General features: G+C 53.0%; 1 protein-coding gene across 6 annotated transcripts in view; it reads right to left on the minus strand.

Moving 5' to 3' along the window:
• The window catches only part of lama2 (laminin, alpha 2), a 747099-nt gene that overhangs the window by 368713 nt on the left and 365719 nt on the right, over positions 1-12667 (minus strand). For all 6 annotated transcript variants that reach the window (XM_072499223.1, XM_072499224.1, XM_072499222.1 and 3 more), the window contains exon 13: positions 10425-10517. In XM_072499223.1, the coding sequence (XP_072355324.1) occupies positions 10425-10517 (93 nt within the window). The remainder of the gene's footprint in view (positions 1-10424; positions 10518-12667) is intronic.

Raw genomic sequence — 12667 nt, forward strand, 5'->3', positions numbered from 1 at the left:
ACATGCTGCTATTGGCCACACGCTTGTTAGGTCAACGGGGGTGTCTATATATGTGGGCACTGCACCTGGACATGAAGGGGTTGCGCTGGTGGGCGCCAGTGGATTCTGAAGAGCATGAACATCAGATGTCGAAGGGTGCCAGTGATTTGTGGGGGTGGTGGGGACTGCGAGTTTGAGGGATGGAAGACGGAACTGATGACAGGAGAGAGGTGGCAACTTACCCTTTCAGCTCAGTAGAGGTCGTTGGTCTTCTTCTGACATTGGACGCTGGTCCTCCTGGTCATGCTGCCTGAACTGACAGCCGCTGTCACTGCCTCCCAGTGGTATTGGTGACCCTGCTGCTGGTCCTCTGACCCCCTCGGAAGAACAGGATGTCCCGTCTTGCATCAACGGCGTCGAGCGGCCTTGTGAGGCCGCCATCCCAAAAGTGAGGAGACGGTCTGCGAGCTGCCATGTTGTGTGTTGACTGAGTGGTGAGGGAGCGTTTAAATGCAGCCTCCCTCTTCTTAGCGGTGAGATGTTGAGACTCGAGTCAGGTCAATCAGATGGTGAGACAGCCAGTAATGGGAAGAAACTCGTGGGGGCTCATTTCCGGCACGAAGTGCCATTAAACAAGGGCGCGATCTTGCCAACCCGGCCATTGAGAAATACATTGCCAATCGTGCCCAAAAAGGCACTTAGAAATGTTTCCTTTAAATCTATTAAAACGTTCCTTGAAAGCAGTATAAAGATATCTCTCTCTCAAAGAACATCTCTGTAAAGCAAGTACTCCTATGTGCCATTGGTAGTGAAAGTGGATTGAGAGTTGAGCTGTTCTTTCCCCTTATTGAAGTGAGAATAAAGATAGCAGTTGTATTGTATTCACTGCATTGAGTAGTATTTTTTACCAGGTAATTCTAAGTTATTCTCTGGTGCGATGTAAAGTTAGTGATAAAGTTTTGTTCTAATTTACCAGATCCCTAATTCGTCATGTAATCACTTCTGGAGCGAGATGTCCTTTCCTCACAGTCTTACAAAATGAAAATAAAATATATTCTAGGTTACAGAGTGACAACAGCTGGAGCAAAGCGTACATGTGACAATGTCAAAGCCATTACTGCAATTCTGACCCCATCTAACATGAAAGAGTTAGCATCCCTCCTTAGTACTACAAACATTCATCACAAATTCTTTCCTAAGTACGCAGAGATTGTGGAGTATTTCTAAAAGCTACTATGCACAATGGAAATGGTTCCTGCTAGCTGTGCCTCTGATGTGAATGAGAGAATGCACAAATACTTTTCTTACTTCCGGCTCTTCCTTCATAAGACCGCACACAAAAATGAAATAGAATTCATTTTTTCCTCCAAGGCCAGGAGAACTGTTGGACAACTAAGACATCACTGCGTTTGATGTAATGTCAAATGTACAATGGGTGTGATTTAACTGAAACTTTAAAGAAATTCTGGCTGTATGTCTTCAGAAGCTGTTTTGTAGCTTGTTTCAGCTCCCCCTTGTTCTCAGGCAAGTCTGCAATGCTTTAAAGTGAATTTCTTTTAACTGAACTGCAACGTGTGCAAACTGTTTGACGTCTGGATACAGCTTTATGCATGAACTGCTTTCTCAAAATGCCTGTTTCCTTACTTCCACCCAGCAATAATGAAGGGCGGGGTTCTCCTTCCCTGATGTGGTGTGGCCCCGGCATTCTCCATCGCGCCCGCAGGCCAAAGGGGTTTCCCATTGTGGGCATCCCCACGCCGTCGGGAAATCCCCGGGCTGCTGGTGCAACGGAGAATCCCGACAGCGGAAAATCCAGCCCATAATCTCACCAAGTTTAAATATAATTACCACCATGGGAATCCCCTTAATCCAAACTAAATTTCATTAACCCAAGCCTTTTACGATGGTTAAATTGCACTCCTGACTCCCAACTTTTCAAACTAGGATTTATTTTGAAAAACCCAACTGCAGCATCCAACACAGTCTAACCCAGGCTTTTAACCCTTACTGCAACAAATAGCAATAATACAGTGGGCGGGATTCTGTGATCCTGGCGCTAAGTGTTGACGCCGTCGTAAACGCCGTTGCATTTCCCGGCGGCATCAACATGGCCTCAGGAGCAGCAATTCTGACCCCAACAGGGGCCAGCATGGCACTGGAGCGACCCACGCATGCGACGACCCATGCATGGGCGCTCCGGGGTCCGTGCATGCGCAGTGGGACCGGCGCCAATGCGTGCATGCACAGTGGGACCGGCGCCAATGCGCGCATGCACAGTGGGACCGGCGCGATTGCTACGCATGCGCAGTGGCTCCCTTCTCCGTGCCAGCCCCGACACAACATGGCATAGGGCTACAGGGGCCGGCGCAGAACAAAAGAGGCCCCCAGGCCGAGAGGCCGGCCCTCCGATGGTTAGGCCCCGATCGCGGGACAGGCCACAGCGGAGGCACCCCCGGTGTCGGAGCCCCCTCCCTCCCACCAATCCGCCCCCGGATGCATCCACGCCGAGGTCCTGGCGGGTAAGACCGGTGTGAACGGCGCCGGCGGGACGTGACTCTTTTTGCGTGGCCGTTCAGCCCATCTCGGGCCGGGAATCGCCGGGGGGGCCCCGTAGAGCGGCCCCCGACAACGCCAGCGCCAATAGCGCCGATTCTCTGCTCTCCGGAGAAATAGGCGGACCGGCGTGGCGCGATTCGCACCCGTCCCGGCGATTCTCTGGCCCGGCCCCAGGGTGAGAGAATCCCGCCCAACATGTCTGAAATTCATCACACACCACTGTATCAAATGTATATGTGGCTTGTATGAGTTGCTCGAATATTCACTGGCCTTTTGCTCATAGCTAATGTACGAGTATTGCCTTCTTGCAGGTTGCTGCTGTATACAGGGGGCGCGATTCTCCGCTCCCGCGCCGGTTGGGAGAATCCCCTGGTGCGCCATTTTTCCACGCGCGCCGGTCCGACGCCCTCCCGCGATTCACCCAAGTGGCACGAACGGCTGTGTCATGTTCTGCGCGGCGCAGGCCGGAGAATCGCCCGAGACACCCAAAATGTCGATTCTCCGCTCCCCCCCGCTGTTCTCCGGCCCGGATGGGCTGACGTCGTGACCCCAGTTCACGCCGTCGCCGTTCACACCTGGTAAATAAAGTCGTCAGCCAGTCATGCTGGCTGACGCTGAGCAGTGAGGAGGTGAGTGGACTGTCCCGGAGTTCCTGCAGACCGGGTCGGCCTCCCCGAGAACGCTGCGGCCAACGGGGGGGTGGGAGGGAGTGGAGGTGGGAGGGGGGGGGAGGGGAGTGAGAGGGGGAGGTGGGAGAGGGTGAGGGAGGGAGCGGAGGTGGGAGGGGTTGATGGAGGGAGTGGAGGTGGGAGAGGGTGAGGGAGGGAGTGGAGGTGGGAGTGGGTGAGGGAGGGAGTGGTGGGTTCCGTCCCCCCCCGGCGATTCTCCGGCCTGGATGGGCCGAAGTCCCACTGCTGGAATGCCTGTCCCGCCGGCGTGGATTAAACCACCTCTCTGACCGGCGGGACAAGGCGGCGCGGGCGAGCTCCGGGGTCCTGGGGGGGGCGCGGGGCGATCTGGCCCCGGGGGGTTGCCCCCACGGTGGCCTGACCCGTGATCAGGGCCCACCGATCCGCGGGCGGGCCTGTGCCGTGGGGGCACTCTTTTCCTTCCGCCTTCGCCACGGTCTCCACCATGGCGGAGGTGGAAGAGACCCCCTCCACTGCGCATGCGCGGGGATGCCGTGAGCGGCCACTGACGCTCCCGCGCATGCGCCGCCCGGCAAGGCCATTTCTGCGCCAGCTGGCGGGGCACCAAAGGCCTTTCCCGCCAGCTGGCGGGGCGGAAATCAGTCCGGCGCGGGCCTAGCACCTCAAGGTTAGGGCTTGGCCGCTCAAGATGTGGAGGATTCCGCACCTTTGGGGCGGCGCGATGCCGGACTGATTTGTGCCGTTTTTGGCTCCAGTTGGCGGACATCGCGCCGATTACGGAGAATTTTGCCACACATGTCAGCCGCCCTGATATGGCAGAACGGTGACGAGGACACGGCCGCAGGTTGTTGCGTGGCCGATGGGCACAGGCGACTGGCACACTGGTGAGCAGTACGGTGTGAACTGACCGTTGGACGCAGACAGTGACCAGGTGTTGGGCTGGCTGCGTATCTGCAGCGCGACCAGGCCACCGGGACACACAGGGATCCCATGCAATCCGGCTGGCGAGGTGTGGAAGAACCCCCGTGTAACATGTCGTTTCTCTGCCCCCCTCCTGCAGGTCACCATGTATGCCAACCAGACAGCGATGTTCACTGCCGTGGTTGGAGCCGCAGCTCTGCAGGTGGCCATCCGGCAGCGTAGACTCAGACGGCCCACAGTGGCTGCAGATGCAGCGGCTGCTGCTGCAGCAGAGGGGATGGCCGCGGAGAGGCCCGTCGTCGCCGCGCAGGCCGCAGGTGCTCAGGCCCCGAATGTACAGGGGGATGCCAAGGAGAACATTGACCCCCCGACGGCGAGGAATGCACAGGAAGCGGGCATTGATATCGAAGTGCTTGGGGGGGGGAGGAGGAGGATCCACTGTTGGCGGTGCCAGGGCGCCACAGGCGGCCAGCAAGGCCTAGGGTGTACCATAACAGAATGTCGTTCGAGGCCCTACCGGACATCACATGCAGGAGGAGACTACAGTTCAGCAGGGAGACGGACGCACATATATGCCACCTCGCACCACTTGGAACTGGTGGAGGACGTGCTACACCAGTCTCCGTCAAGGTGACGTGGCCTTAAAATTTTACGCTACCAGTTCCTTCCAGGCGCCGAGCGGGGACCTATCTGGGATCTCACAGGCATCGGTCCACAGGTGCATCAGGGCCGTGAACGACGCCTTGTACGCCATCGCGGACAGGTACATTAAATTCCCCGAGGACCGAGCACAGCAGGAAGCACGGGCACGTGGATTCGCCAAGGTGGCCGGGATACCGATGGTCCAGGGTGTCATCGATGGTGTGCACGTCCCCATGCGCCCGCCTGCAGACAACAGGGACGTGTTCATGAACAGGAAGGGCGCATACTCCATGAACTTTCAGGTGGTGTACGACCCCCACATGAAGATCATGCACGTGTGTGCAAAGTACCCCGGGGGTGTGCATGACGCCTACATTCTGGCACAGTCGTTCACCCCCGCAATGTTCGATGGATGCCCCCCCACGCCGGCTGAGGGGCGGTTGCTGGGTGACAGGGGCTATCTGCTGAGGTCATGGCTGATGACGCCAATATGGAGGCCTCAGACCAATGAGGACAGCCTATACAACGCGGCCCATGCAGCAACCAGGGGTGTGGTGGAACGGTGCTTCGGCCTGCTGAAGATGCGATTCAGATGCCTGGACCGCTCCGGAGGGGCCCTGCAGTACCGGCCCGACAGGGTCGGTCGCATAGTTGTGGTCTGCTGTGCGCTGCACAACATTGCCATGCAGAGGGGCGATGACCTGGTGGAGGAGTCGGAGGGAGGACCCGACGGCAACGGAGCTAACGCAAACAAAGGGGAGGAGGAAGAGAAGGAGGAGGACGATGGCGTGCATCAGGGTGGGGGGAGGGACGCAGGACACAGACACTGCCCGGGTGCTGGTTACGTCAAAGAGGCTGCACGACGGCACTGTCGAGGACAGCGGGCACGCGACGCGTTGGCACCGCACAGTTCACGCACAGTGGGGGAGGGATTCGCTGAACACTGCCACTTGCACCGCCAGTCCTGCACACGGGCACCACGCTGCACCCACCACCCCCACCCCCACCCCCGCACCGCGTTCACGGCACCAATTCCACATCACCTTACCACTGCGGCACTACGGGATTGCACAACATTGATGATTGGGTAAGCGGGTGTGATCAGTGCCATGTTGAATGATGACAGCCCGCTCTGCGATGAGCTGTGTGCTCAGATTCGCCAGCCAAGGTATGACTCATGGCTATAGCTGAACCATGCACTCTGGTGGTCACAGCCTTCGTAACGGGCATTTCATCACGTGCCCGTGTGGGGTAGCTGGCGTCCGAGTGCCAAGGCTACGGTGTCCGATTTTGGGAGGCAGGGGGGAAAAGGGACAGCACATCCGACACCGACGATGAACCACTCGTTAACCCCAGCGCCACTCGGTCACCCTCACGAGCCCCCTGGCACCGGACATAACACAGAGTCTTACAAGTTAAGTGCAACAGTGAGTTTATTTGTGACATTCACATTCAGATGCCCTACCCCCTACAAATAAACTGTGCCCTGCACCCGTGCCAACTTATGTGCCTAACATCTTTAACTTACGGGCCCTACCACTACGTCTAGGTGTCTCCCCAGATGGTACAGCAGGAGTGGAGGCGGACTGCTGTGAATCACGCCCTGCGACATGGCTCCCCGTTGGCACACATTTCCTGTGGCTGCCTGGCCTCAATGGGCCAGGCTGCTCGGCGGGCGTGCTGGATGGCGTGGTGCCACCCTGCCCTGCCCGCTGCCCACCAGATGCGCCAGGGACGGAATGGGGGGAGGCCAAGTGTCCTGGACGTCCCTTGCTGGAGGTACCGGGACCGGCCCCAGAACCTCCTCCTCCCTCGGGGAGCCCGGTGGCCCCCGGGCCTCACTGTGGGACGGAGGTGCGATCGGAGACATGCCCCGTCGCACCACCGACACCTGGCGCTGCCAGTCCTGGAAGCCTGCAGAGGTATCGACCACGGTCCAAAAGTTCGCAGAGACGGAGGCCTGGGAGTGCGACATTCCTGCCAGGGACTGTGCTATCTCAACCTGTGAGCGTGCTACACCATCCATCACGTGCGCCAGGCAGTCTATGCTCTCCGCGACAGACTGCTGGGACTGTGCCATCGCCTGCTGGGACTGGGCCATGGCAAGGTCAGACTCGGTCAGGGCCCGGAGAGCGGCGGCAATGTCTTGTTGGCTCTGGCGCATGGCTACCTGTGAGAGGGCAGCCCTCTCCTGGGCCATGGATGATGCGTGCACGTGAAGCCCAACGCCTTGCAGAACCTGACCAATGGCCGAAACCGTTTCACCCATTGCCTCCACCGCGGACGCCACCCGTGCGGTGTCGGCCTGGGTGGCTGCGATGAGCGGCATCACTCCCTGCTCCTGCACGCGAATGGTCTCCTCCAACTGCGTGTGAAGGTCCTGGAAGCCGGCCCTCATCCCGTTATTCAGTCCCTGAGTGTCCACATGCATCAGTTGTCCGGGTGGGTCAAGTACATCCAGGAACGCGGGAGCCGTCTGGGTGGCAGCTGGTTGCTGGGCCTGGGCTGCCCTCCGACCGTCCAGCCCCTCGGCTGCTCCAAACTCCACCTGCTGTACCAGCTCGGCTGTGGGGTGCGCACCAGACCGTGACCCGGGAGCCTCATCACTTATTTGCCCAACCGAGGTGAGTGTCTCTGCGATGGTGGATGGTGTGGGAGACAGCAGTGCCGCTAGCTCGAGGTCATTGTCCGTAAATCAGTCTGGTGTGTCCTGGTCCCCCTCATGGCCTGGCGCCGGGCGCATGCGGCTCATGTCATGTCGCCCTCCAGGTGATTCTGTGGACCGTGTGGCCATCCTCTGTGCGTCACCGTCCACTGTCCCCGTCCTGTCCCCGTCACTGTCGTGGCTCATGGCCCTACCTTGGGGTAATGCACGGCCATCACTTTCGTCACTGTCCGTCCTGTGCCCCTCAGTATTGTCTCTGTCCGTCGTCTGTGCGTCCCCCTCCAGCGTCCCAGACTGGGAGGTTGGCACTCCTGCCCGACCTCCTGTCACCCTCTGGCGTGCGTCCCTGGGTGCGGTTGAGATTGCAGATGGTCGGCTGTGTCTTGGCCGAGACGACCCTGGACGTTCGGCGGCTGGCCCTGGGGAACACAACGATATGGGGTTCGTTAGACACGCTGGGCCAGGTGTATGGTGGTGGTGGGGGCAATGTGTGAGGGGGGAGGGGATCGAGGGTGCAGTGGCCAGAGTGTGAGGGGGAGGGGATCGAGGGTGCAGTGGCCAGAGTGTGAGGGGGAGAGGATCGAGGGTGCAGTGGCCAGAGTGTGAGGGGGACGATGACGGGTTGGGGGGTTGGGGGGGGGGGGGGGTGGTGAGGACATGCAGGGTTCTCTCACTTGCTTCTGCGCCTCCGACCTGGCATGGCGCGACCTCCTGGGTGGCGGATCCCCCAGCGAGGTCCAGGGCCCTCTGCTCGTGAACATTTAGGGGGTGCAGCACAGGCAAACCCCGTCCGGTTCTCATGCGCTCACGATGGCTGTGAGCTGTCTTGTCCTGGGGGAGGGGGGGGTTTGGATAAAGCATCACAATTAGGCGGGTATCATCAGAGCATGCAGATGCAGGCTATATTAATGCTGGGTGAGGGGAACGTTGGAGCCACGCCATGGCATCTCTCCAGGGGGGGTCCCGGTGCTCATGTGGGTCGAGTACAACGTTGCGCACACTGAAACCCCCCCCACTTCCCCCCCTCGTGGGGGGGGTTGGTTGTGACCTGGTGCACCCTCATGGCACTTACCCTGGCAGACCGAGTGAGGTCGTGCAGCTTCTTCCGACACTGCTCCCCGGACCGGGGTGTGTGCCCCACAGCACTCACAGCGGTGCCAACCTGACGCCAACCACGCCTCACCGTGCTGGATGGCTGGCGATGCCCACGTCTTGGGCAGAGGGTGGCCCTTCAGTTTTCTACCTCATCGAGGAGGGTGTCCAGGTCCGTGTCCCGGAACCTTGGTGCAGCTCGTCGGGAATCAGCCATATCTCCTCCTTCTCCTCCTCCGGGGTCCTTCCGTGCGTGGATCGCACCATTTATGGCGCAGCGCCGCATCATTCGGGCGTCGTGCGCTTATGGCGCTGCTTTCGCGCCACGCCCCCCGAGTTCCTCGCGGCCCCGCTCCTAGCCCATTTTCGGGCCTTGAATCGATCGCGATCGGGGCCATTTCGCGCCGTCGTGAAACTCAACGGCATTCACAACGGTGTGGGCACTTAGTCGCGGGAGCGGAGAATCGCGCCCAGGATGTCCACTGCCATAGTAAGCCCATGGCAGGTCTTGAAACCTAAAATTCATTGATCCCACAATTTGGATGGATTTCATGGTGAGCAAAGGAAAGGTGCTGGAGCCATAAAAGTCAAACTTATCTCAATCTTCATTGGCAACCGTTTATGTTTTGTGCCTTGTAGATATGCAGAGATGACACACAATGTTCTGTGTGCTGGACGTTTATTTACAAATGCTCTTTAAAATGCCAGCTCTCTCATGCTGCTGCTTGCATTCTGTTTAGTTTCTGTTTCTCTAACCACACCACAAGCTTGAATAATGGCGCACAGAAAAAGAAAGTGGCAAAAGACACATAAATACAAACACCAAACAATTGAATACTACACTCCCATTAAGAGAATGGGGCACATTTTAGTTTGCTTGTAAAATCTGGATGAGCACATTAAGAAGTAAACTGTTAATTAATTAAATATTGTAAATTCAACATGTTTTCTTTCTCTATATTTATTAAATTACTCTTTTAGAGAAATATGAATAATCATAACAGGGTAACGATCACATAATTACAGAAAGGAATAACTTCCTTTTGTATAGTCCTTTCGCATCTTGGGACATCCCAACATGTTTCGTATTGAAGCACAATTCAGTGCATGTCCTTATAAATGTTTCACTAATATTTGTTAAGAGATAAACATTGGTCAGGACATTGGGAGAGGGCCCCTATCTTCTTCCAGTAGTGCTATGGCATCTTAGAAAGCTAACATGAATAAAAGCATGTAAATAAGATTGAATGTTGCTTTGACGTGGCTTTGTCACTTGGACGTACAATATGCCATTGTCACTTGAAAAGGGGGGAGTATTTTAAAAAAATGTGGCCTGGACAATTTACAACATGGTGAGAGAATAGGGAGAGAAATCTGGAAAATAAGCAAGTTTATTATCTCATCCAAAAGATGGCACCTCCAACAATACACACCCAAGCACTCCTTCTGTACTGCACTGAATTGATAGCAGCTTAGGTTCTCAACTCCCTAACAGGAGGCTTCTGACTCGGAGATGAGAGTGTTAAATTCACATTTACTTTTCATTAAGGTTAATGAAGAGAGGCCAATATGTCTCAGTGTGAATGGATCAATACCTCGTATATATGAATATTGATTCAAGGCTGGGATAGTCGAAATGAGCTCCGATCATGATTGAACAATGATTTTATGAGGAATAAAATAAGGAATTTTACATGTCCTCAACTACAAATAAAATTAATTGCAAATTATAGCTTCCAAATGGCCAGGAGCAATTCCCTTAAGCTTCTGAAAATACTTATTTCACACACGTTTGTAATAAGTACTTGATAATAACTGATCCACTTGTTCTTTGTGCAATTTAACAATAAATAAGAAAGTGTTATAAACATCAGTCTCTAATTTGGAAAATACAAACAAAGCGAATTATAAACACCAACCTCAAAGAAGATTTGAGACTTTTGATTGCGTGACAGCTGTCCTGTGGAGTCAGCAGAGATGATGAAAATCAATTTCCCTCCATATGCTGTCAGCTGGAGTCAGAGAAGAACAATAATATGTTTTTAGAAAGTTCTCTCTTGTACTGATTAAAACATGCACTTGAGATATTCTCATAGGCCATTTCGAAATCTGAAAATAAAATCCATGTTAACCTTTAAAATACTGTCATTTTTCTTATGTCAGTTGCAAGAAGCATTTTAATATACAGCTATAACTTCGCTAAATTATGTGTGATACAATGATAACGCATATTGTTATAAAGCAGATAATATAAAGATCTTGAACTAAACTATGTGAACTAATGTGCCTTATGATAGCTTTTACAGCACCATCATTAACAAGGCTTCACCAGAATATTGCAATTTCTGAATTATCAACAAATATTTTACACATGGGACATGGCTTTTAGACAACAGTTAGAAATTTGAAGATTACTAATAATCTATTTAATAATAGATGTTCAGCTGATGTTTTGGGTCAACATAGGTAATCATTTCATTACGCCAAACTGAAAAACGAAAATCATTTATCTCCGTCTAAATGCAAATGAAAGGATGGGGAAGTATAAATTAACAAGCCCCAAACATGAAATATGAAAAATAACTTCCACCTCACCACCACCCATCCCAACCTACCCAACTGCACACACGCACATGCACTGACACACACGTGTGCACACGCGCACACACACATTCCCTGCTATGCTACTTATCTTGTTTAAAAAGAAGTTGAGTAAATTATATGATTTTTTTTTAAACTCAAGGATAACATAAGTAGGTACAGGTGAAGAAGATAGAATTCTGTATTGAAACGTGATTGTCACTGGGACACATATCATTTTTCCTTCCATGTGGCTAGATGGATGGAGTGGTGGAGAAGCGAAAGTATTGAGCATAGGAACCAGGCAATTGACAGAATAGTTGCCATGGTTAAAGAAAATGGGGGGGGAGGGGGGGATTTGTAGAAGAAGCATGAATCAGAACAGCAGAGAGTTTGGGGGATAGCGGAAGAACAGCTATTAAAGATATGGGGTGATATTGCAGATGGGAATGAGAAATTTAAATTTGAGATGCTGATGGACTGGGAACAAATGTATGACAGTAAGATTAAGGGTGGTGGATGTAAAAGATTCTGTGGGTCAGGCTGTGGTCAGCTATGTTTTGGATGAGCTGAAGTTTCAACAGGGTGAAGGATGGTAGGGCATCCAGCAAGTCCACAGGTAACAAAGGCATGCATGAGCATTTCAGGAGCATGTGGGCTGGGCTGTGAGTGAAAATGGGCTGTCTTTGTGATGAAGTCAGAAACTTACTTTGGGGGTAATGGGTTGGCAAATCTGTGAGTAGCTAGGGTGAACCTAACCTGAGTTGGTAACCTGGGATGGGGTTGGATTCAGTGAAAGGTGGGAGAAGTCGAGATGGTGGCTTCAGCCTTTCCAATGTTTAAAGTAGAGGAAAAAGCAACACCTTCAAGGCTGCAGAATCAACCTGACAACACAGAGGCAGCAAATGGGTAGAGCTTGTGGGTGGCCTCCATCTTGGACTCTGGAGGCCGCCCCAGGCATTGTTCAGATGAGTCCCAACATCAGGTAGCCTAGCAACAATCATTATAAAGGATCAAACATGAAATCTGAGCATGTGGACAAGGTAGCAAAAGGAAGTACTGCAGTGAGGATGTCTTAAGGAGAGGGTGAGAAATTAGAGAATATTGCCACAAAGTTAAATTCAATGCAGTATTGTACATAAAACACAATTTTTACTGACTAATGTATGAGATAAATTAGCTTAAAACCATCGAATATGTCCTCTGGGAAAATTACATTATGATTTATCGCAATGGTAAATGTTAATCATGAGCCAAAATTTTTTATCTACTTTATCTGAAATAGGAAATGTCAAAGTGGACATTATCAGGTCACCTATTTCACTCGCATAATTCTGCAGTGTAAAACAAAATGTTAAAGTCTGTGCATTTTTAGTTGGGAGATGACTGCAAGATTTTATCAGGATGTTGATACTGTAAGATAGAAAATTATAAGGCAAACTGGAAATTTATTTCTTAATGAAAAATTCCAAAGAAAATATGTTTTTCCAAACATTGTAAACTTCCACAAACAGGATGCAGGCAGGCAACACAGCCTATTAATATCTTTGTTGAGTTACCATGGTTGACAATTCAATTAGTT

The sequence above is a fragment of the Scyliorhinus torazame genome, chromosome 4 (genome assembly GCF_047496885.1).
Source record: "Scyliorhinus torazame isolate Kashiwa2021f chromosome 4, sScyTor2.1, whole genome shotgun sequence".
In the NCBI taxonomy this organism is placed as follows: domain Eukaryota; kingdom Metazoa; phylum Chordata; class Chondrichthyes; order Carcharhiniformes; family Scyliorhinidae; genus Scyliorhinus; species Scyliorhinus torazame.